This window comes from Penicillium maclennaniae (genome assembly GCF_028827695.1).
Source record: "Penicillium maclennaniae strain IBT 15551 chromosome Unknown utg000005l:1.0-2652337.0:1.0-2654196.0, whole genome shotgun sequence".
Classification (NCBI taxonomy): domain Eukaryota; kingdom Fungi; phylum Ascomycota; class Eurotiomycetes; order Eurotiales; family Aspergillaceae; genus Penicillium; species Penicillium maclennaniae.
In genome coordinates this window covers 1,410,824-1,434,887 of record NW_026623217.1, presented here as the reverse complement: position 1 = coordinate 1,434,887, position 24,064 = coordinate 1,410,824, and the positions used below count along the sequence as shown (strand labels likewise).

The following is a 24,064-nucleotide window of genomic DNA, read 5'->3' as shown; positions in this document are numbered from 1 at the left end:
GAGCTGAGCAATGCATATTAATTTAGCCTCGTGCTCCTTACTTTCTTATGCATTATTTTTCCCTTCCTTCCTGCTTGTGTAGCTGATGCTTGCTTTTTCTTGATATTCAATTACGTCCTGCATGACGGGGCTAATACACCCCACCGTGGCTTGCATCAGAGAAAATTGATAAGATATGCACATGCAAAGCGCGCGGAAGTCAGACCCGCTGGCTGAAACAGCAAAAAGAAAATAAAGGAGGAAAATATCATAAAAATCTCACAAGCGAGCAGAACTAGGGCCGATGGCAGGGCCATTCTTTCGGAAGGACTTAGGTCTTGAGCTTCAAGTGATCATGATGGGCCCGGAAAGCGGTCAATAACGCGGCAATGGAGACGATCTTAGCGACAGCACCCCCCCCCGAACGCATTTCATCAACGCTCACAGGCGTACTTAATGTCGCATCTATTGCCTAAATTTACACATGACCATGGTCGGTATTATCTTAGGAGGCGTCAGCATTGGTAAGCAATTGGCCGCAATTATCACTGCCTGTGTAAAGATACGGTTCAATCGTCTCTGATGGCGAAAGAGGAGAATTGCTAGTGGGAGGATCAGGCGTATCGATGAGCTAGCTTGATCATTCTGATCAAAATTCCCAGGCATTCCCTTTGATCGCTGATATGAAAGGCCCCGATCCTGGCGAGCCCCACCTTAAGTACCAAACCGGAGATATGGTACAAATGCGGCAGTGACTGCCACCATGATTTTTCTTGAGCGTCGCATACGCTATCCTCCAATGCAGGCTTAAAGCATGCTTGACGGCCCTGCTTCACAGGCAACTATTGATGAGAAGCACAGGAACCCTCTGCGTACGAAGTCTTCTTCTGTGCGGCCCTCAAATTGGCGATTGTCTCTATGAGAAAGACCTTGTTTCAGTGTAACGAGTTGGAATCCTGATTTACCATGGAATACCGCATAATTTGTCACAGATTTGCTGTCAATTATACTGAAAAAATCTACCTCTCCAACCCCTTTTTGACCGGCCTACAAGGTCGTGCCCAACTGAAGATATAGCTTTGATTGATGGAGGCTGTAGCTCTCGTTCCATTTGACTCCTACAATCATTCTAATTAGAATATCTCAATGGACGATAAAACATAGAAAACCCGGACGACCAGGATCCCTAAAATGACCTCTCTTATGCGATAAGCCATTACCCGCAGGAGCTGAATGTACCTCAAGAAAAATACTACGAATCAAGTGACGACATTGATGGGCTTCGTCCCTGCACCAGTTCAGGCGTTGCATGGAATCGCCATGCAAGTGGTCTTGCAGCTGTTCTGCACTATTGAGCCTGCAATGCAATGTTTCCACCAATTGCACCACACGTTGAACCAAACTCGTATTTTTCGCAGATGATCAGTCACGTCCGGTGTCTTGGATGCTCTGTTTCCGATCCACAGTGAGCCAGCTCATCAGTGCCATATATTTCTTTCTCTCGGTAGGATGCATCGCTAATCAGCAGATGAATAGTTTTGACCCACAAGCGTAGGAGCAGAATGGCTGTACTGTATTTTGACAGATGGCGTCGGATCGCTCAAACTTTGCTGGGAACATGCCAAGTTCTCAGCTATGCCCAATACATAAAAGGATCGTGTATGTCTACTAGAACCTAGCCTTTACAGCAAAAACCCCTACCTTGTGACGTGCATTTATCCTTTTTGCGAACACTTCAAGGCTTTGCCCAGTTTACACATTTCTATTTTGACCATGAGCTTTGCCAATACATTTCAAACATCCAAAGAGGGACGCGATGATGATGGGTCCACGATCCATGCATTCCCTCTACTCCCTCAGGGCTTCAAAAGTGACCCAATGCAACGGGAACAGATGGATATAAATTTTCTCGAAGACGTCAACTCCTTGTCGTGCCAGCCTTTGAGTCTGCTCCCGGTCGCCTGGGGCGCTGTCTTGGCTTGTTATACGGAAAGCGAAGAAGTCCATTTCGGTGTTGCTTACCGTGGCCGGCAGACCGACAAGGGTACTCAATTCATTAGTCCATTCCGATTGAGGGTCTCTAACACAGAGACCCTTCTCAATACAATGGCAGTGGCAACGCAGTATGATGAGAGAATGCGGAGATTTCAGAAGATGGGACTGGAAGGCTACGCTGCTCTAAACCCTGGCAACATCGTCCTGTCCAATTTCAACAATTTACTAGTCATCGCCGGCGAAACTCACGACGTGAGCGCCGAGGTTGTCGAAGAAAAGTATCCGCTTACTTTGTACGCGCGCGGAGCGAATCTCCGGGCCTGCTTTGATCCTCGCGTTCTTTCCGCGAATGCTCTTCGTCCGATGCTCAACCACTTCGCTGATTTTGTTCAAGCCGCGATTGAAAGACCAGATAGGACTATTCTAGACGCCCAGAGAGTTGGCAAAAAAGGCTTCGCTTTGCTGCAAGAGTGGCATGCTTCTCGGGAGAAGGGATTGCGAGACGACTATGGCGTACGTGCCCACGAACTAATCAACGATCAAATCTTAAGCGATCCTTCTGCACCTGCGGTATCTGCCTGGGATGGGGAGCTCACTCGGGGTGAGCTCGATCACTGGGCATCCTATCTCGGGCATCATCTTGTCTCCGAAGGTTGCAACGTGCAACCTGGCCAGTTCGTGGGCCTTCTGTTGTCAAAATCGGTCGCGACTGTGCCCGCTATGCTAAGTGTGATAAGATCCGGAGCGGGATTTGTTTTCCTGTCACCGTCGCTTCCTATTGAGAGGATACGCACCATGTGCCGAATCGCAGGTGTAGTCCATATCCTCACGAATAGTCGTCACAAGGAAATGGCTGCTAAGCTGGATATTCCTGTCACGGAAGTTGATAACAGACCAAGCTCAGCGGTGAAGGTGGAACGTTTTGATAGACCTATGCGGTTCGGCCCTCTCTACCTGGCGTTTACATCTGGCTCCACGGGCGAGCCCAAAGGAGTTCAAATCAATCGGGAATCATTTGGACCCGGAATTGCCCGGTTTTGTGAAGAGACAAAGCTTGATAAAAGTTCTCGACTCTTCCAGTCAGTCTCATATGCATTTGTTGTAAGCATTCTCGAGACCTTAACAGGACTGGCTGTCGGTGCTTGCATTTGCATTCCGTCCGAGGAGGACCTCGAAAACGACTTTGAAGGCGAACTTAACAAGTTCAAAGCAACTTGGGCTTGGAATACCCCAACTATGACGCGAACCCTGCGCGCAGACCAGCTCCCCTTTTTGAAGACCCTAGTCTTGGCTGGCGAACCTATCACCAGCGCCGACGCCGCGCAATGGAAAGGATTGTCAGCTCCGTACAGCCTTTATGCTCAGTCCGAAACAGCCTCCACTTTCTATATCCGCCGATTGAATGAGCCTACCTATGAGTCGGGTAACCTTGGCAACCCCACCACGGGAAGGTACTGGGTGGTCGAAAAGTCTGACCACACTCGGCTCAGTACCATCGGAACTGATGGCGAGTTGCTGATCGAAAGCACTGCCTTGGGAAGCTTTTACATCAATAATCCTGAGATGACGGCCGCGACGTTCGTGGAGGAGCCTGTCTGGGCTCCGCAACAGGATTATGCCCCACAGTTGAAGCGACAGTGGATTCTTACGGGAGACATGGTTCGCCATAACTGCAAAGATGGGTCTCTCCAGATAGTCGGTCGCAAAGGAACCAGAACCAAGATCAGAGGGCAGCGGATTGAACTCGGCGAAATTGAGAGTTGCCTCCGGCCGTACTTCCCGTCTCAGCAGGTCGTCGCGGAAGTCGTTACACCTGCTGCTGCTTCGGTCGAAGTCGGGCAGTCTCCTGCAATTCTGCTTGCCTTCACTTGTTCTAATATGAACAAGTCGCCTTCAGGCTCTCCGGTTGGAATCCTTTTGAGAGAAGAACATCGCGTAGAGGCTCGCAAAGCTTTGTCCGGGCTCCAACAGGCGCTACCTTCGTATATGATCCCTGCTGATATCCTGGAACTGGATCATCTCCCTCGCACGGTTAGTGGAAAGGTCCATCGCAAGGCACTGCGTGACTGGGCCGCCCAGCGACCATTAGACCAGCTTGTCGGCGTCGACGAAGTGCGTGTTGCGTTCCGGGCAGCCGAAACGTTCGAAGAGCAGGCCCTACAGTCGATCTGTGTGAAGGTTCTCGGCTTACCATCTGAAAAGATCAGCCTTGATGACAATTTCTTCCGCATCGGAGGTGATTCTCTCACGGCCCGACAAGTTGTTTCGGCAGCCCGCTCCCAGGGATTGACGTTAACTGTGTCTAACGTGTTCAATGAGCCAACCCTTGCGGTATTGGCGAAAGTGATTCGCAAATCCGATGCGGCAGTCAACGATGCAGGCGTAAAGGAAAGTCCATTTGCGAGACTCAAGACCGAGTTCCTGCAGCAGGGTCTGCCGGCTGGGCTAAATGCTCACCAAGTGCAGGCGGTGCTGCCCCTCACATTTATGCAGGCACAAACTACAAGAGCAGCAACTATTGACTACTTTCCAATGGAATTCGAGGGTGCTGTGGATGTAGACAGACTTCGAGTTGCTTGTCAGCAAATCCTCGATGTGAACCCAGCCCTGAGGTCGATCTTCCTGCCATTCAAACAAGAAACAGTTCAAATAATCCTGCGTCAGGCTGCGATTTCCTGGACAGAGGTTACTGCCCCCGCCGACTCTGATCTGAATGACTGGACCCATTCTTGGATTATGCAGGATCGGGAACATTCACCACCGATGAGTCAAATCACAGCCGGATGTACCCTAATCCGCCACTACTCGGGAAGAACCAATTTTGTTATGCGTTTGGCGCACTCTCAATACGACGGTGTCTGCTTGGGTCCCATCTTCAAGCAGCTTGAGACCTTTTACTCTGACTCCGGAGCCGCCTTGAAATACCACCCTAAGGAAGATTTCATCAGCTACCGAAAGACTTGCGCGAGGATGCGCACACCACAGGCCCTGGAACATTGGAAAAATCTTCTGACAGACATTGAGATCACCGAACTCCCGCGACTGGGGTACCCCAGTGAGCTGACTTACGCCGTTCATCACGAGGAGTGCAAGCCCGCAGAGCCACCAGCTGGGATCACGCAGGCGACAGCCATCAAGGCGGCCTGGGCATATACCCTGGCACAGGAGACTGGAAAGCCTGAGGTGCTATTCGGGCAGATTACAAACTGTCGTGGCGTTCAACCGGATGCAGGGGATGAGGTAATTGGAATGTGTCTAAACACCACGCCCGTGCGAGTCAAGGTGGAGCCTACCACTCGAGTTCGTGATTTCCTTGGCATGGTACAGCAGCAGCATATCGAAGCACTTGAGTATGAAACCACTGAATGGCCTGACATGGTTGCTACTGGTACCTCGTGGCCGGCTGGCACCGAGCTCGACTCTCTCGTTTTGCATGAGAACTTCGCCAACCTGAAAGAGTTCTCGTTAGGGGATGTCACATCAAGACTTGGAGAGCCCATTTTCAAGCCCGTGGGATCGAAATCACATATTTTGGTCACTTTTCCAGGACCGCAGAGCTTGATGACGTTTTTGATGACGAGGATAGGCTGCATGGAGAAGACCAAGGCCGAAATGCTGGTTTCCAAATTTAATGAAACTCTTGTACGGTTTTTGGCTTACCCGAATTCTTTGATTGGCCCTGTGAACTAGTATCGCTATTTCCTAAACGGGAAGAAGACAAAAGCAAGGATGAACGGAAGAGGATTTGGAGCAGCCAATTTTACCAATCTTGCGGCAATACCATATCAAGCCATCTACTTGTACCCAGAGAGTGATTGATTGATGCTCAAAACATGATAATAGTCTATACTGGCATTGAGTAATGAGCATGAGACGTAGACAAGTCAACTGAAAATGCACAGGTGGTACTAGTCAATGGCAAGTCCTCGTGGGGCTTCAGCGAGGTGATCCAGCCTAGTACAAAAAAGAACTTTAGTAATCGTGTAAATATTAGTCTCTCCATCGCAGAGGACATCTTTCGGGAAATGCCGTATACTCTCGCTTCAACCTCGAAATGATACGGTTCTGCGCAGAGCCTCTTGGAATCGCAATGATGCCAAGTGGAGCCAGTCGACTTCAATGCCTGGATTGTCTTGAAAGCACCCAGAGCCCCACCAATGCGGATGTAGAAAGTCTGCCCTGAAGCTGTGATCTTTTACCATTATATGCTCGACGATGGGCACGCCGCAATGGCTGTGCCCCATTAATTCAAGCAATTATAAAGAGGCGAGAGAGTATGACTTCGTCGAAACAGATCCCTACACCGCAAACGTCGAACCGGGTTCACCAGTGGCAGATTTATATTACCACTTATCAAATAGATGACCTGTAGATAGAATTCATCTCATAAATATTACTGTAGCTTCAAATGTATAGATTGGAAAAAGAGTATTGACTATCTGGACTGAATATTGAAATGGGAATGGCTCGATGGCTGTCTAACAAGACAGACTGGGTGACAGCAATACACACACACCCTGTCAGAGAGGATGACTGAATATGGAGATATGGGTAAAGCTGGTGAATTAATGCTATGGGATAAATAGGCGAAGCAGGCTACAAACACACCCAAATTGTCAGAAAGCCGTGGGGGATACGCTTTCTGTGTGCATATTACTTTATCCCTGAAGCTGAATCACAAAGCAAGGAAACCGAGAAGTGCAGTCATATTCCGAATAGTTGACCCTCTGTGCAGGAGTGTAGAAGAAATGAATTCAGATCGCCCAAGGCATACACATAACATACCTCAGACATGCCTTACCCCATGTCACCTCTTCCACTAATACAATATTTGGTTCGTGCATAAAAACTCCCAAGAGAACAAAAATTTAAACAATACAGACACGTAGACTTTTCAAGAGCCTACCAAGTACGTAACATACTTCCTCATCAAGTCAAAGTCAAATGTTGTATACTCCAAGCCCCCAGGATAGCTTTGGAGAGCACGCATGGTGTTTGTGTTGTCGTATGTGGGCATATTTTCATACAATTCCCAGCGACTGAGGCCCTGATGGACCTTCTCCGCCAGCATCGGCAGCAACGGCTGAAGATCGGGATTCGCACTGGCTGATAGGCGTTCAATCCACTCCTCATATTGAACACACTGGAAAGAGGTACCCCGGACTTTTCCAAGTAGGGTCATGACATCGCCCATGCCGATAGAGGCATCTCGGTCGGGTAGCAGATGGAATGCGTGACCAGAAGCGAAGATGTTGGACGAGATATGTAGCATAGCGTCTACTACATAACCGACGGGGATAAACTCTTTCCGTTGATTCGGCAAATGGGGGTAGCAGTTCAACTCTACGCTGGCGCGGATCAAACGGCTGAAGAAGTCATCGGGGTTGCAGGCACCGGTTTTCTCGTCGCCTGTAATGAAACCGGGGCGGTATACGGTGACGGAGAATCCGCGCCTAATGAGACGCTGAAGTAATTCATCGGCGACCCATTGACTCTGAGCGTAGCCATGGTCAAAGGGCATGGCTTCCAAGTGTGGCAGAAGAGGAGCGTCTTCGTAAACAATTTTAGCGCCGGTCACGAAGCCTGTCGGACCAAAGCAAGAAATACTGGAGCAGTAATGCAAGCCTTTGGGGCGTTCTGTAGCAGCCAGGCGGGCTACGTTCACTGTGCCGACGATGTTTGCTGAGCGATGGAGCGAGTACGGCTGGGTGTAGTTGACCTTCGCACCGAGATGGAAGACAACACTAGCCCATCCTGCGATTTGCCTAAACCTCTCCTTCCCTAGGCCGAGCCAGTGATCTTCCAGCTGGCCGCAAAGCGGAAGAATTTTCGATAGGAACACATCCTGCCAGATACTGTATTTGACTAACGCTGCCTTTAGCCGTTGCAGACCCGAAGCAGCATCAGCCGCGCGCACTAGACACCCAACTTGGTGCACACCTGGCATCTTCAGCAGGCTGGCCAGCATATATGCTCCCACAAATCCTGTTGCACCTGTGAGGAACACTCGGCCTTCGGTGTCTAGACGCCAATCCACGACTGGTCCACATGCAAGCGGCAGATCATCCGCAAGCATGGTGTCGGCAACCCAGAGGTCGCGTTCATTGCGAACAGTCGGCATAGAAGCTCCTTGGTTAGAGTCAATGATGGATACCAGCTTGCCAAGAGTGGAGTTCTCATAGAGAGTGAGAAGAGAAATCTCGGTCTTCAGGTGCTGGCGGATGCGGCTGACCAGCAGCGATGCTTGAAGGGACGTAGCTCCATGTGCGAAGAAGTCATCGTCATCAGAGTATTCAGGAACTGGGGTGGCCAAGATGTTCGCCCAAAGTCCAGCGATAAAGGCCCGTGTGCTCAACCCTGCGCTCCCAAACACATCCTTCAAATGCCGTGCCCGTCGCTCATGGTACATTTCAACAAGTTTTCGGCGGTCTACCTTGGCATGCGCATTGAGCGGTATTTCAGCTACAATCTCGATATGGGGTACCATATATTCAGGAAGCGTGGCGCGTAATGAGGATATCGCTTCTGATACGGCGTGGGGTCCAGAATTCGGCTGAAGAATGACGAAGGCCACAAGTGTTGCCCCTGCGCCTTTCTCCTTCTCGTCTACCCGCATGGCGAATCCATCTGAGAAATGGCCTGTGTTCATGAGTGCTGAATCGACAGCACTGAGCTCGACTCTAAAACCACGGATTTTGACCTGGTGATCTCGACGTCCAAGGAAGTCATGATGGCCATCTCCCCGGCGTCTTACTATATCTCCGGTTCGATACATGCGACAGGGCTCGCCAGTTATGGGGTCCTTCATGCCATCAACAAAGATGAACGATTGAGAAGTTTTCTCGGGCTGGTCGACATAACCAAGCGATACGCCAGGGCCTCCCATTAGCAGCTCGCCTTCTTCGCCCTCGGGAACAGGCTGGCCTGCATCATCGCACACGCAACAGAAATTTTGACCAATCGGTTTACCAATGCTGACGCTTCCTGCGTCTATATCTGCCATGGAAATCTCATGGGTGAGACAATAGACGCAGCATTCTGTCGGCCCATAAGCATTGATGAGATGTGTCGGAGGCCCTGCCTCCAGGATGGTCTTCATTGCCGAAAGATTGACCGCTTCTCCACCCATCAGGACCACTCTAAGAGGTGCGAAAGCATCGGGCGAGATCGTAGCCGCCAGATTGACTAATGGGGCTGTAATGGCCATGATGGTAATACCGAGCCGACGAATAGCGGCTGCAAATCTCGAAATATCAAGAATCGTCGACTTGGTAAGTATGCCGATTGTCGCACCATGGATCAAAGGCCCCCATATATCAAAAAGAGCCACATCAAAACTCGTGTTGTTGATGTGGCCAACAACGTCTGTTTTTTGAACCGGATCGTATGGAGCATAATGTGACACATGGAGGATGGAAGAACCCCTTATCTGCACCGCCTTTGGCTCACTGGTTGTGCCGGATGTGTGAATGAGGTGTGTGCAATGCCCCAGGGTGGTGCTCAAAGGAAGTGAAATTGACTTCGTTCCAGAGAATTCGTCGTTACTGGGTGGAAACTCTCCAGTTGCGAGGAGATCAAATGGAAGCGCTCGTGTACTATTCAATTCATCCACGATGATATAGCGAGTGCCTAGTCGGTTTAGGCGACTGGTGATTTGTTGATCAGGCAAGTGAGCGTCAACCGGCACACAAGTTCCTCCCGCATAGATAATGGCCACCTGGGTAACTGCGTCCCAGACTCCATGATGAACGACGATTCCAACACGTTCTTCAGCCTTGAAGTCTTTCTCATGGAGAGCTCGGGCCAATTTTATGGCTGCCCGGTGAAGCTCTCCATAGGTTAGACTTGTGCCGTCCTCATGGATAACTGCCTGGGCATCAGGGTTCTTGAGCACCTGTTGGTGAAACAGTTGACCCAAACCCTTGTCCGAAGAGACTGCAATCTCGTACTCAGACGTTGATAGTTCGATTGATCCCATTATGTGATGTTGAACAAAGAATGAGATAAGGTGAATTTTCTGTTGGTAGATCAAGACATGAAAAATACTTTTCGACTTCAAATAGCAGACAGGCTGAACCCTTAAACGCATGGACTGTATAGCTTCTCCCGTCGGATCCGCACCGGTACCTAGATCCAGCTGAGCAGACTACAGTGGGTCTAGTATCCCTAGTAGATCATGCAGTTGAGGGTCTCAGTGACGGGAAAATATGTAATCTGCGAATTGCATGCGGATATGACCGATATCTGCTGTACTACCAAGCCCCACGAAGACTGAGAAGACTACATTGTCGCATGATGTATGTGTCAGAACTAGTATGTTGGATCAAGCCTCTTCTAGACTCTCAAAACAAGAAAATTATACTGAAATGATCAACCTCGCGTCATACTGACTCCTTGCAACCGCAAGGAACAGGGTCTACAATACTGTATTTTGTATGATGTGCATGATTGATGCTCATTAATTGTATTGAAACCATTGCTAAGACACACAAACATTGCAAACCTTTCCGAAGGAATGCTCCTCTTATTAGCCTAGCTTAAATTCTTTGCGAATATCCGAGGTTCCCCGAGGCTAACTTTCATCTGCACGTTTTTTGGCTGAGTTGATGACTATCTCGTCAAGCTTAGAATCAGTTGATCGAATGATTGCAGGTAATGAGCTAGATCTGAGTCTCTTCATCGCTATATTTGCCTTGTTATGTCATGGCTGAGTAGCGCTTTCACTCATTGAATGGTTTCCCTCACTTTGTGTCATCATAATTCACAGACATGACGTGTCTTTGTCAGTTCCACTCTACGACAGTCTTAGAATTATCAACAACAGCCCTATTTGGCGAAGAACTTGCCACATGTACATGATGCGCTTGTATGCACAATATATTATGATCATCCTCTTTTTTCTTCGTTAGGCTGGCTGAAGATCTGCTAGGGGGTGCTTAGAACATTTGAATTTGCTTTTTGTCTGTTTGTTCTAGCCACTGTGACGAGTTTATCGCGACTTGCATGTGCATGTAAATATTGATCTCCTCTTACGCTAGCCCACAGTGGGGCCACCTCATTATGCAAAGTACGATTGATCTTCAAGAAAAGTGAAACATGCATCAAGCATGAAGAAGACCGAGGCTCAGAAGATAGCTCACATGTGCGGAGCTGTGCCCTACGCGTATTACGTCGCTCCTGGTCTTACACGGACTTCACTCTAAGAAATAGAAATTCAGTCCGATCCTTAGTCGGCATGTTTTATGGTTAAGACCACCACGTTACCATTCTCCGAAACAAAGACGCATCAATCTACTTTTCTTCTCTTCAGTTAAAGGCTTCTATTACATTCCCAAAATGACTGTGACTACTCCTCTTGTGACTATTTTCGGCGCGACCGGCAACCAAGGTGGTGCTGTTGCTCGTTCACTGCTGAAAAATCCTTCATTCAAAGTTCGGGCACTTACTCGAAACCCCAGCTCTGATGCGAGTCAGGCACTGGCATCCCAGGGTGCCGAGATTCGACAGGCAGATGGCTTTGACAAAAAGTCTATGCGGGCTGCGTTTGCCGGTTCTTGGGGCATTTTTGTCAATATCAACTCGGATGACAAGGTAAGAACCTTTATCTGCACTCGAACATACGCTTGTAGAGCTCAGCTCACGAGACATTTAGTCGATCAAGGAAAAGGGTCTTACAGAGTTTGACTTGGGCAAGACCATTGTCGATGCAGCGGCAGAGGCTGGTGTACGCCATTTTATCTTCAGCAGTGGGCCCAACAGTCTTGAGATTACCAATGGGAAGGTCAAGATGAATGCTGCGCAGAGTAAGCCATCCTTGGCCAAAGCTGGACTCATACTGATCTTGGCTCAACAGACAAATACGACATCGAGCAGTACATTCGAGGTGTTGGCTGTTTCGAAACAGTCAGTTTCATATGTGTGGCATGGTTCCTAGAGAATTTCTCCATCAAAGAGATCGCACCTATCTTTGGTGGTTTTCCTCATCTGCCCGATGCAGAAGGATATTTGACCTTTGTTGCACCCAAGTGGGGTGGCAAGGAAGACGTACCCTTCCTCAGCGTATCAGATGACTTGGGAGACATTGTTCATGGCATGTTCTTGGATCCTTTGGCATGCAATGGCAAGATTGTTCATGGCTGCAGCGATATCTGCAGTATGAACGATGTCACCTCATGTTTTGAGAAGGTTTCCGGTCGCAAATCTCGCTATCAGCCGCTTGGGTCCTGGGAGGAATTTAATACTCACGGGGTCCCGGAATTGGAGGATACCAAGATGATGTTTGGAATGACACAGGAGAGCGGGGGGCGGTACTTTGGACCTGAGGCCTCGGAGAAGCGAACTGCAGCGGAGCTCAAGAAAAAGACTGCAATGGCTCTGAACATTTCCAAGGAGGACCAGGACTTGATTTCAGTTGAGTCCTGGTTCCGTAAGTATTCTCCTTCTTGGTAATTCAAGGCGATCTACCGACCCCCATTTCAATGTTGAGGGGTTTTGTGGTCTAAGACTGGTGCAGATCAGGAACAAAGCCACACCGCCGGAAATAACTTCCCAGGTGCTAGTACGAAAACCAAGTTGATTGAAAACTAAGTAGATCTCCTGGTTGTATATATGGCCTCCCTCGGTCTCTCTCAAGTAAGAACAATCCACCTTTGTCTGAATTACCAGATTACAGAGGGACGAATCGCATAGCTGTGATATGGTTGACCAAGCTCGATCTCATTGACAGCAGGGAGTTATTATGTAATATAAAATGCAGAACATAACTGGAGGTTCAGGTGCGGGGGTGAAAATATACTGGTTGTGTTGCCCGACTGTAATACAAGCTACTCGAAAATTGGTATAGTTGGTTAAGTCGTGAATAAAATGTGTAAGTCATTCTTTGTATCGTTGGGAATTTCTATCTCCGTCGCCCAGTCTTGCGTATAATACCGGTATGCAAGTCTCTAGCAATCCTATGCAAATATATGTCAAGAATGGACGATCATCATCACTCCAGCCTGTCAGGGTTTTTTCACCCCAAGAACTTAACAAAAGAACTCATAGAGCCTTAGTAAAACCTCAGCCTATAGAGCCCAGATTGATGATGCAAGGGCAAACAAAAGCTGGAATTCGGCAATGAAGAGTATTCAAGGCCTCTTTATTCTATTCTCATGCGGGTTCCTGGATCGAGGCAGGTTTCCGAAAACTCACTCACGGGTTTGCTGACTAAGGCACGGCCCGACCCGGGTTTTTCTTGGGCGAAATATGGCAACGTGTAACCAAGACTAAAGACAAAAGGCTGGTGTCGTATGGAATGCAGAACTGATGATCTTGTCCATAACCCAGTTCCTTGAAAACTTGGTTTTGTGGAACCCAAATGTGTCCATCTTATCTATCCAATCTGATGTTTGACCTGGTGCACTAAGGTATTGAGGGGCGTTTGCCTCGTTGGTGGCAAGGCAACTCCACAACGGTCTCAGTGATCAGCCACCAAAGATCTCAGCCGAGCTACTCCTTGCTGAAATCATAAATAAATTTTTTTAAAAAAAAAAATAAACAATAAAAAATTAATCATAAATCATAAAAATAAAAAACAAAAAAGGAAAAAGGAAAAAGAGACTTTTCGGGCAGGGAGATCTAGATTACATCCTGCACGATCTGCTTCCAGCACTAGTTACTGCACTATGCAAATGATTAAGATTTTTCTCAGCCCCAAGCATCAGGCGCATATACCTGATTTGGTTCTGCACGTCCATTCACACCGACGGCTACATTGTTCATTTAAAAGATACACCGATCGTCAGCCTGTGACCATAGTACTAAGCACTATTGCCGATCAGGCTTCTCAGACCCACACCCTGCAGCATGATTCGATATGAACTCTTTTTTTTCTGCTCCATATAATCCGTTCTTACACATGGAACGATAATGAAGTGAACACTTGTTACCCCTGCTCACCGTAAGGACACCGTTAATGCTCTATCAAGCGACAAGTCAATTACATTTGGACTCGAATTCTCTTAGCTTGTCGTGTTGACTATCTTGATCGTTCCACAACATGACTATTTCGGAAATAGTGACCAGCGTCCTTATTGTTGGAGCTGTAAGTATTGTCTCCGGCACGCACAATTTTGGGCGATAATGTATTGACCGTAAACTTTAGGGTCCAGCAGGGTGAGCGATTTTGTTATTGCTGTTTTTGCATATGGAATGAGGCATAACAGGGCTAACGTTGACATTGTTCGTCTTAGATTATGTGCTGCACTATGGCTGGCGCAGTTAGGAATCGACTTTCGAATTGTGGACAGAAGATCAGATCAGCCAAGAAAAGGACAGGCAGATGGGTAGGAACATCTTGTAACAAGGCCATTGGAATACACCACGTTAACGAAAGACTGCAGGCTCAACCCAAAGACCATGGAGATTTTCGAAGCGTTTGGCATTCATGAAAAAATCACAAAGCGCTGGGAGCCTGGCACAGATGAGATGTTCTGGGTGCGAGGGAAAGATGGGGAGTTGACAAGGATGGAGAGACTGCGTAAAAAACATCCACATGGGGTCCGGTGTGTATTGACGCACTGAATGGGATAAATATTTACTGAGACATAAGTACAGGTGGACACATGGAACATTGCAGCAGGGAACAGTTGAAGAGATTATGAAGAAGCGAATGACCAAGATCTCGGGCATCACTGTCGACTACGACACATCGCTTTCCACTTTGGATATTGATACTTCTCGGGTTGGTTCCTTGGAAGCCTACCCCTGCACCGTTTTGCTTCAACAAGAAAGTGGTGGTGTTCCACAAAAGAAGCTAGTACAATCAAAGTATGTCATCGGGGCGGATGGAGGAAAGTCTACAACTAGAAACCTCCTGGGATTCGACATGCAGGGCGAGCGAGGCTCTTCGGTCTGGGGTGTTATGGACTTTGTAGGGCGATCTGACTTTCCAGAGTTAGTGGTTAAAAGTCTTGATTTGCTTGCTTATGGAATACTGACTTTCAACACACCAGCTTCGGGGCAACGTCAATTATCCGAAGTGATGTCGACGGAGCCGTCGATTTCGTTCGCCGCGAGGACGGTTTGGTACGCATGTATGTGGAACTGAATAAGGGACCCGAATGGGAAGGGCTCGACAGAGACCAAATCACCGCTGAACTCATCATCAAAAAATGCCAATTTTTGCTGCGTCCGTACACCGTAAGTGATCAAGGCCTCTCTCTCCTTGCCAGTTTTGCTAATTTGTTTCTTTTGGTCGATTGAATCAGTTGCATGTTGACGAATGTGTTTGGTAAGCCTGCTAGCTGGGATTACAACTGATTTAGTGTACTAACTTGCTGTAGGTGGTCAGCCTTTACAGCAACACAGCGACTCAGCAGTGGAATGAGCAGACATCGCCGCGTTTTCCTCGTTGGGGATGCAGTCCACACACACTCTCCTCTCACTGGAATGGGAATGAATACAAGCTTGCAGTAAGACTATGGAGCTCAGATCTCATTGAAAAATATTAATATTAAGCCAGGGATTCATACAATCTTGTGTGGAAGCTTAGAGGCGTCATCAAAGGGCAGCTCAAGCCAGAAATTCTCGATACTTACGATACCGAACGCCAAGTCGTTGCGAAGCAGCTACTCAATGCCGATCGAACATGTTTGGATTTATTTGAAACTCCCATCGGCTCCGAGGCCCCTTCCATTCTGGAGAGAGCGGAAGAACTGATAATATTTCTTGCGGGGCGAGGTATTTGCTATTCTGACCCGCTCTTGACGTCGCCATCTGTTCGACAGATTGGATTGAAACCTGGTGAGAACCTGCCAGAGCAGGAACTCTTCAATCACGCCACTGGAAGAGCTACTCATCTGCACAATGCTCTCAAGGCAGACGGGAGTTGGTGTCTCATTGTTTACGCCGGTGACGCATCGTGCGTCAATCAAATGAAGCACATCCACGCATGGGCGGCGGAGCTGGACGCTGCGAAGAAAGATCCCTCACTAAACGGTTGGGAGATGATAAACACTTTTCTGGTGCACTGTGCGCCGTGGATAAGATAATTCTGGCGGAATTCCCTGCAATCTTCCCTCCCATGCATCGAGCGGCCGGTCAAGACTATGGGAAAATCTGTATTGATGAGACCAACGTCTATGAAGAGGCTGGTCTGAACCAGAAAACCGGCGGAGTTGTTCTTGTGCGTCCGGACTGTTATATTGGCTGGGTTGGCACATTGAGTGATTTTGGTGGCCTCAAGGAATACCTTTCGAGGATATTTCAGACTGGGTCCAAAATTCACGATGCACACACAAGTGCCTAGATAGTACAAAGCAGCTGTCCCAGACAATGCAATTGTTTTCTCTGTGTTTTTTATTCAATGCAAGTGGTTAGATTTGAAATTACAATAAGATCAATGAAACGTTGCAAAAATGATTGACACGGAGAAGAGGCGCCATTGATACATCTCCACTAGAGAGTGGCATTTTACCACTAAGCCCAGCTCACTCAGCCCCCTTCAAATAAAACCTATGTTTCGTTTGGTAGCCCAGAGTAGCTCGGGATACCCACTGTATTCGCCAAGATTGGTGTGGATATAGAACCTCGACACATTGGTTTACTAGATCAATCGATCAACTGACTGCCTCATGGTGATTTCCCTTAGTACTAGCCCGTACGAGTATCTCTGCAATCCGACAATGTATCTCACCAAGTGACTACTAGCAAGGCTGGTATGAATTTTGAAGACCAATATTGGCTTACGTGGGTCTGCACACGTCAACCCCTTTGCCATGTATTTGACCTGGTGGATTTGAGCAGATACTTGGCAGGTGACCTACGCTGTGTTAATAGGAAAGGTATCTCATTGGTGAATGAAAATTCACTCGATCGAACTATGTAGTTTGTGTCTGCTTCATCCGTATCCACGAGTTCAATTCACTGAAACTCCCTGCACAGAGATACCTTCCTTGGTTTCGCCCGCAACAGAACCTGACTTGTGGGCTCGGCAACAAAATGATCCTTCCAGCCTAACTTCGGAGGAATAGGCTCACAGAGTTTCAAGTCCAGGTGATAGAAAAGACTAGCCAAACACAATTGGAGCTCCAGTTGAGCCAGACTAGTGCATCTTTGTTAGTTTTCCTAGTAAAACTTGCTTGGCTTGCAAGGGTCCCTACTTTATTCCAATACAAGCCCGGCTTCCTCGGCTGTAGGGGTTGAGATATCGGTCTGGGTCTGTCCTGTCATCGCGCAGCCATCGCTCAGGTTTGAAGATCTCGGGTTCCGGAAAAATTTCCTCGTCGAAATGCATCGAATGATGAGTCGCGGATATTACCGTCTCGATCGGAATCAGCATTTCGGCCAGATTTCAAGGGAGGCAAAACGTACACCTGGTGGAATAAAATAGGACCCGATGTGTAACCCTTCCGAGGGAACGACCCGGGGTAATGGCCCAGGAAGAGATGGCCAAATACGGTGTGCCTCCTTGATGACCGCATTCTATTCCATGATCAGCGGCAGAAATACACAAGTGAGGATATTTGGGCCAGAAATCACCAGATAAGTCAGCTTTCCCACTTTCCGCACAATGCTTTCGGTGCTCTCGGAGCCCCATGTCAAGGAGCTATCCAGCTCTTCTCTAAGCCTATCCTCCACGCCTGGGGTTTGAAGTATGTAGTACACTGCTGCTGCCAGCGTTCGTCCCGCAGTATCGACTCCAGCATCAATAAAAGTGAAAGCCTCTGCAGTGAGATAATCAAGCTTCGGGGGTTTCCCCGTTGTTTCGAGACTGTGGGCCATGAGTATCTCAATTACTGAAGAGCGACTGCGCTCAACATCACTGCGCAGGGGCTTCTCCATCCTTGATCGCGTATAGTCTTCACATGCCTAGAAGATTGACACGGAATTTGATTAGCTCATTGCGAATGAATAATTGTATGTTGTTTCATAGAGTCGACTGCAAACCTTCTTGAAGCTCAGAACACCAGCTGGGGTTAAACGGTCTGCCAAAAAGGATGGCACGATGCTGCTAAGTGTTCCCATATACGGGAAGAACCTTACTGCAAATCCATTAGTCTTAGGAAGAAGCCATGATAAAGGAGGACGCATGTGCGTTTTGTTACTGAGTACTTACGCGTGGGAATCATGCCAGAGAGCCCGTCTATGGTTTCAAGAAGTTCAGGCTTAGCCTCTTCATAATCAACCAGATCTTTGCAGTCACCGAGCAGTGTTTTCGCCACGATGTTGATCTCATTTAATGTCAACTCAGACTCACGGGGCTTTGAAGATGATATAATAACTCACCCCAAATACACGGAAGAGGTCGCTGACGTTGCAGGATTTTCCCTTGTTTGAATGCCGAACCAAGAAACTTTCCAATTTCTGAATTTGAGTCAAAATTCCAGGAGCATCAGCCTCCGCTGCCTGTTTGGAAAAGCGCGGACTGAGTGCTTTCCTTCGTGCCTTGTGCTCGTCTCGGTTGCTGAGAGAGAAGATGGAGCCGTCATTGTCGGCACACGTGTAGAAAACATGATCCTTTTCGAAGTTGGTGCCATTGCGAAATACTCTGGGAATAGTCAGAGAAAGTATACACGCGATCAGATTCACGGGGACAAACGTTTCGTATGCGTCGATGTCCTTGATATGAACATGGCCAGGTCCGACTCGGATGACAGGTGAACCTGTACAAGGAATTAAGAACTCCCTAGTCCAGCATAACTCAATAACAGAGCGACTTACCATATTTCTTATGCAAATCAGGATATTGCTTACACCACTGACCATCCAACCAGATGTTCGTATAGAATTCATACCAACCACAAAGTTTGGTGCTCCATGGTCCGGGAACGTGACGAAGGGGGTGGAATAAAAGCAGATAAGTTATTCTGTGTACTCCAACAACCGCAAAAAAGCAAAGCAAAGCCCAAAGCGTAGAAGATTTGAAGGGCTGCTGTGGGGTCTCACTCATAGGTACGATGGTTTCCATTGTTTTCTGCTAACAAAGTATTTGGAAAGCTCTCAAGGTAGAGAGATCAAGTAGGTCAAGCTACTTTGAGAAGCAGCCGGTGAGCCCTGAGATCACTTTCTCAGCCCAAGAGGACAACTGAGCTTCACTGATCGGCAAGGCAAATCCGGTGCGACCCACTCCCCTACGCTATCGGCCGCTAACGAATGATTGGCCATCCGAAGTCCCATCTTCCTTGACGCCATCGGACTGTGCATAGATCTAAATGGGATAAGATTGTCTGGAATTACGGCCACGCATCGGAAAATCGCATTAATCTAAAGAAGGGTCAAGAAAGATGGCAGTCACTCAGTAGCTGCATACGAAGATAAAAAAGCAAATATAGCCTAGCTGAACGCACTTGTGGAGCAAACAGGAGCTATCAAGTAAGCTAACGCACAAATTTGATCCACATGAGCCCTTGCATTATCTGCATTTTGCAAATACTGAACTTTTCTTTAGAGTCATGCACCATGCATCCTACCACGATGCAAGGGCTCCACGCATGCTGCAGAAAGAAAAACAAAAAAACTATGGACTGCAAAGAATTGAGAATAGTTGCCAGAAAGCGGTGCTCTAGGAAAAAGGACATGATGAACGAGGTACATCAAGTTTTGCATGCTGCATGTACGACCTAGGCAATACGTGTCAGATGGTCGCATTGATTATTTGTCTGCAATGTCCGGCAACCGACTCTACAGGTTACATGTATACTATTTACTCAGTCTTAAACTTGAAACAACGATTCAAAGCTATTTAATCCTTCTGGAGAGTCCTTTCATTGCCAACTCATTACCGCCAAAATGAGAGACGCTTGCATGTTGCCATTCACGAAGGAGCAGATAGTTACTACAGGTGACTACTGTGAGGCATACAGTTCTAAACTACCGATATCAATTCTGGAGCAAATCCACTTTACGGACAAGCTGTCCCAGGATGAGGTCGTCATGGCGCCATCCCCATCGCAGTGTGCGTGGCTGATGGGCTTCACCCAATCTCTAGCCCCTAAGCGAAGTAAGCTCTTTTCATTTCTATCAAGGGAATTTCACTAAAGAAATGATCAGTCCTCGAACTTGGCACCTTCACTGGAGTCAGCGCTCTCGCCTTCTATGAGGCTTCGAAGAAGACCGAGGCCGAGATCGTGAGCATGGACATGTCGGAAAAATACCTCGGGTATGCCCAGGAAGCTTTCCGTCGCTATGGTGCTTCGGATCGTATCAGCACCGTCCAGGGACCTTGCCTTGAAATGTTCGTATTCGTTCCATTTCCGTTCCGGTAATTTCATGGATGAGTTCTTATCCTCAAATCAAATTCTAGGCTCCCTACTTTGACTGGTCAGTTTGACCTGATCTACATTGATGCGGCAGAGGAAGAATATGAGGCCTACACCCGCTACATTCTGGACAACAAACTTCTTTCTCCGCGTGGAGTGATTCTGGTGGACGATGGTATGTTAGAATGAAATATCTATTATAATCAATACTGATTTCTATGGTAGTGCTTCTGGAAGGTCTGGTAGTTGACCGATCAATTGCGGAAAAATTTCCCAAACACATTCAAGAGCCATATCTCGCAATTGCGGACAAAATGAATGAGTTCAACAAGTACGCGGCCTCTGAGCCCCGCGTGATTACGACCATGATCCCTATCTTCAATGGCGTCACTCAAATCATGTGGAAGTAAAAGCTGAAATGACTGAGGCGCAAGAGCAGCAACTCATCAATCTTATTTAGGGGATAGGGAACGGAAATTTTGTCCTAAGTTTAGAGCTATCATAGTGCCTCTTAATTGAATTGTCTGATCACATCACTACCTCATATGTTAGACTCTGTGAAGCAGAATGAAATGTCTCAATAGACCGTGTATAGCCTGTTTCATGAGCTCCGAAGAATCACATCTGATAATGCGAGAGCCGAGCAGCATTACTGCAATGGTTTAAAAGCGGAGATGCGTCTGGCTTCCGATTATGGATCAGATTTCACATGCAGATGCCCTACAGATATCATACAATAGCTGAAGGCTTGGGGGCCCTGGGGGCTGCGAAGGAAGTGCGAAGAAACTCGATGACTGAAAAACTACTGATTCCATTCTTCTGCAAAGTGATAGGGAACAAGTTCTGGCCTAGTATAAAGCCTCGAAGATACGCGCGGGGCAAATATCGGGTCACTCTCAAGACGCTACATGTCCTCGCTCCGTAATGTAACACCAACCTCCCAAATCTCCGAATTGCGCCACGAGTAGATTAGACAAAGACCATCCGGGATCATGTAAGAAATCATCAGAATATTCACCATTTCCCGTAGCACACCACCCAATTCCTGATCGTAGAGACTCGTTTGACGAAGACTCGAAACCGCCACATCCAACCTCTTAATTCTCGTGGCGGACCAGCTCGAAGCTTTCATTTATCCTGAAAATGACCTCGTGCAAACTGACCGTTGATCTTGCTCAACTTTGACCACAATAAGGTGGCTATGGGGGCCGATTCTCCGCATGAATTTCCCTTCTGAATTCTGCTCTTCATGGTATGTGGGGTCAAGTTCCTCCCTATTCAGTGAACATTGCTAGACAGTGAACATTGGAGGAAGATAAGAGACTTTCCCTGGTAATTGGCAGAATATGGTAGCTGGAAGTGCCGGCAGACGTTGACCGATCTCTCAAGAGTAGACGTTGACTATTTGACCGTGGAAATGACTGAGACATCTCCAAATAACATCAGTGAAAATATCGTCTAAAAAAACATGAGACTGACTGTGTGCTTCTTTTTCCAAGCTTTGTTCACCAGTTCATCGTTTAAGTCTCATGTTTTATCTTTGAAAGATCAAAAGAATAGATCAATGGAGACACGTTCTCTAGTTCTTGGTCTTTTTTTTTCAAGAACATGGTACCAAGCCAGGCAATCTCAGTCCCTGGAATGTTGGTCTTCTCTCGGGCTACCTCGAGGTCTCGTCTAATCGTGACAAGGATCGCTCTCAAGTGTTCCTCGGAGCTGAAGTCACTCAATAAGAAGGATAATGAAGCCTATTCTTAATCCTTCCCTGCAGAGAGTAGCGAGAATTTGTGACGGGATGTCAAGGCTTGTGTCATGAACTACCATATGGAAGGCAAATATCCCCAGTATGAGCCCATGGGACAAACTTGATTTGGAATCGTATCACTGATTTCTTGGTCGAGTGATCTGTGACAGGAACCGGAACCACGATACAACTCTAATTGCAATCATGGTTCGCTTCATCGCTTGAAAGCGAAGCTTGTCGAAGAGAATGAGGGATGCAAATGTACTAGATGTCTCACTGTGCAGATGGGGATTGTTTGTAGTAGTTGTTCGCAGAGGAAAATCACTATAATCGTCCCAGGCCTATTCACCGACGGCTCCACCCATCATATCCTTGAGACACGGATGGTGGAGGCAGCAGTATTCCTGATTCTGCCTCCAATACAGAAACTTCCGCTTCAGGAGCAGTTAAAGTAAAAGAAATCATGCTTGCCGAGTATAACATTGGAAAGGTGTAGTCGGCCGGCGTATAAAACTTGCAAACTGGCTTACTTTGGTCATTGTGAACGAGATACGGGTAGCTTATAGTGAGAAATGAAAGCGAGGAGATGGTGTTCCAACCCCCTAGGAGCTTTGATGTTCAATGTTCATACAGTAACCAACCAATGAATTCAAATTTGACACCTTGCAGTCGCCATTGTTGAAGTTGATGTGCGAGCTACATGTTTGTAGCAAGGAATTAGCTGTCAGGATTCCACTGCATCTCCCCAGATAAGAATATGATACATCCAACTAAAGACATATCTCAATCTCCGTACACATAACAGAAATCATACGCCTTGGTACTCATCAATTCCCGCATCCTTTTCAAAGGACTCAACAAACCCCACGTCAACTCAGTATTCAAGTCCACCTCGGGTGTCGTAGGAGCATTCATGATAGAACTGGTCCCATTAAGGGCATACTGCCTATTTTCTGGGTCTTGCTCCTGCCAAAGTGTCCAAATTCGATCGACCATCGCGTGATGTAACATGAAGGTAGGCTCCTGTGGCGCTGTCCAGAAATCATCCATAGCCCGGCCCAGTTGCATATGTGCAGCCGCATGAGGTCCCATAATACCTGCATCACTGAGCGTTGGCCAAACACTCACATCAATATTGTGTTGTAGGGTAGTGATGTTTGGCGAAGCCAGTAAGCGATCCACGTCTTTCTGGCTCGTGAAAGCCTGAGACATGAAAGAGTTCAGATTGCGTGTTAGGCAATGCGGAGTGTAGGCGAAGGCATTGTCGGGAAACACGTCACCCGGTGCCTCGTCGAGATCGGGTAAATTGAGTGTATAGTTCGCGAATGGGCCAGTAGTTACGCAGCCACCTCCCAGTCCATTGGGAATTGTCACGTTGCTGGGGAATAGACGGATTGTCGATTCCCAGTCATCCTTGCGATCCCCATCGCCAGAGAGGCTCGTTTCGCTCCCATCGAAGAGTGGACTTGCGGACAGGTTGTTCGCGGACAGTGCCCAATTCCAATATCTAGAAAAATGGTCAGTGTATGTCATCTAAGGAGGGAAGCGTAGTACTTACGGCTGGTAGCCATTGTAACCGCATTCTTCTCTAATTGCCTTCTCCCACAGCCAAACAAATTGTCGATGCCAGCCGAAGAAAATGCCACTGATATGAATACTCAGTGTATAATTGATGTGAGTGCTGTTAAGAGTCAGGCGTAATTCTCAATCGCGGTTGAGGTGGGAGCCATACGCTGCAAAGTCATCCATCCGGTGGCGAACACCTGGGTATTTTTCTATTGACAGAATCGGCGGTTTTTGCCGCATACAATGGACGGCATCAATATAGTTGAGTCGCTCCTGCCTTGACAAAGAGCCCCTAATTTCCAAAGATTAGGCTGCGATTTGGTGACTTCACGAACAGGACTAACCATTCTCGTCGAACAGCCTGAGTACCAGGAGCGCAGCTCCGGTTCCATATGGCCAGAACCCAAAAAACCCAGTCAAACAACATCTGGCAGTAAACTCCCCTTCGGAGGAAACAGAAATTGACTCAAGGAGCAATTTGATCTAGGCCGACAATCATAGAAAGAATGTGAATTGGGTGCTATTTGAAGGGTAAACCTGG

At 47.6% G+C, this 24,064-nt stretch overlaps 7 protein-coding genes across 7 annotated transcripts; 4 read left to right on the top strand and 3 right to left on the bottom strand.

Annotated features, from left to right (window-relative positions):
- Nucleotides 1–1,752: 1,752 nt before the first annotated feature.
- Nucleotides 1,753–5,664, top strand: N7477_005758 (uncharacterized protein; the record flags this gene model as incomplete). The annotated part of the gene is made up of 1 exon (XM_056967421.1): nt 1,753–5,664. One exon carries the CDS (start codon nt 1,753–1,755, stop codon nt 5,662–5,664), a length of 3,912 nt encoding a protein of 1,303 aa, XP_056822175.1.
- Nucleotides 5,665–6,868: 1,204 nt separating this feature from the next.
- Nucleotides 6,869–9,952, bottom strand: N7477_005757 (non-ribosomal peptide synthetase; the record flags this gene model as incomplete). The annotated part of the gene is made up of 1 exon (XM_056967420.1): nt 6,869–9,952. One exon carries the CDS (start codon nt 9,950–9,952, stop codon nt 6,869–6,871), a length of 3,084 nt encoding a protein of 1,027 aa, XP_056822174.1.
- Nucleotides 9,953–11,310: 1,358 nt separating this feature from the next.
- Nucleotides 11,311–12,423, top strand: N7477_005756 (NmrA/HSCARG family protein; the record flags this gene model as incomplete). Its single annotated transcript, XM_056967419.1, has 3 exons — nt 11,311–11,565; nt 11,627–11,777; nt 11,828–12,423. The coding sequence occupies 3 exons, from the start codon at nt 11,311–11,313 to the stop codon at nt 12,421–12,423; spliced, it is 1,002 nt and encodes a 333-aa protein (XP_056822173.1).
- A 1,588-nt stretch (nt 12,424–14,011) lies between these two features.
- N7477_005755 (uncharacterized protein) lies at nt 14,012–16,261 on the top strand (the record flags this gene model as incomplete). The annotated part of the gene is made up of 10 exons (XM_056967418.1): nt 14,012–14,056; nt 14,117–14,127; nt 14,178–14,297; nt 14,355–14,516; nt 14,569–14,907; nt 14,967–15,153; nt 15,222–15,244; nt 15,297–15,425; nt 15,476–15,874; nt 15,937–16,261. 10 exons carry the CDS (start codon nt 14,012–14,014, stop codon nt 16,259–16,261), a joined length of 1,740 nt encoding a protein of 579 aa, XP_056822172.1.
- Nucleotides 16,262–17,110: 849 nt separating this feature from the next.
- Nucleotides 17,111–18,773, bottom strand: N7477_005754 (cytochrome P450; the record flags this gene model as incomplete). The annotated part of the gene is made up of 8 exons (XM_056967417.1): nt 17,111–17,275; nt 17,326–17,436; nt 17,494–17,823; nt 17,902–17,996; nt 18,071–18,185; nt 18,241–18,617; nt 18,676–18,682; nt 18,750–18,773. The coding sequence occupies 8 exons, from the start codon at nt 18,771–18,773 to the stop codon at nt 17,111–17,113; spliced, it is 1,224 nt and encodes a 407-aa protein (XP_056822171.1).
- Nucleotides 18,774–19,743: 970 nt separating this feature from the next.
- N7477_005753 (O-methyltransferase) lies at nt 19,744–20,623 on the top strand (the record flags this gene model as incomplete). Its single annotated transcript, XM_056967416.1, has 4 exons — nt 19,744–19,954; nt 20,005–20,188; nt 20,258–20,388; nt 20,439–20,623. The coding sequence occupies 4 exons, from the start codon at nt 19,744–19,746 to the stop codon at nt 20,621–20,623; spliced, it is 711 nt and encodes a 236-aa protein (XP_056822170.1).
- Nucleotides 20,624–22,740: 2,117 nt separating this feature from the next.
- N7477_005752 (tyrosinase family protein) lies at nt 22,741–23,706 on the bottom strand (the record flags this gene model as incomplete). Its single annotated transcript, XM_056967415.1, has 3 exons — nt 22,741–23,464; nt 23,516–23,638; nt 23,690–23,706. 3 exons carry the CDS (start codon nt 23,704–23,706, stop codon nt 22,741–22,743), a joined length of 864 nt encoding a protein of 287 aa, XP_056822169.1.
- Between the last annotated feature and the right edge of the window lie 358 nt (nt 23,707–24,064).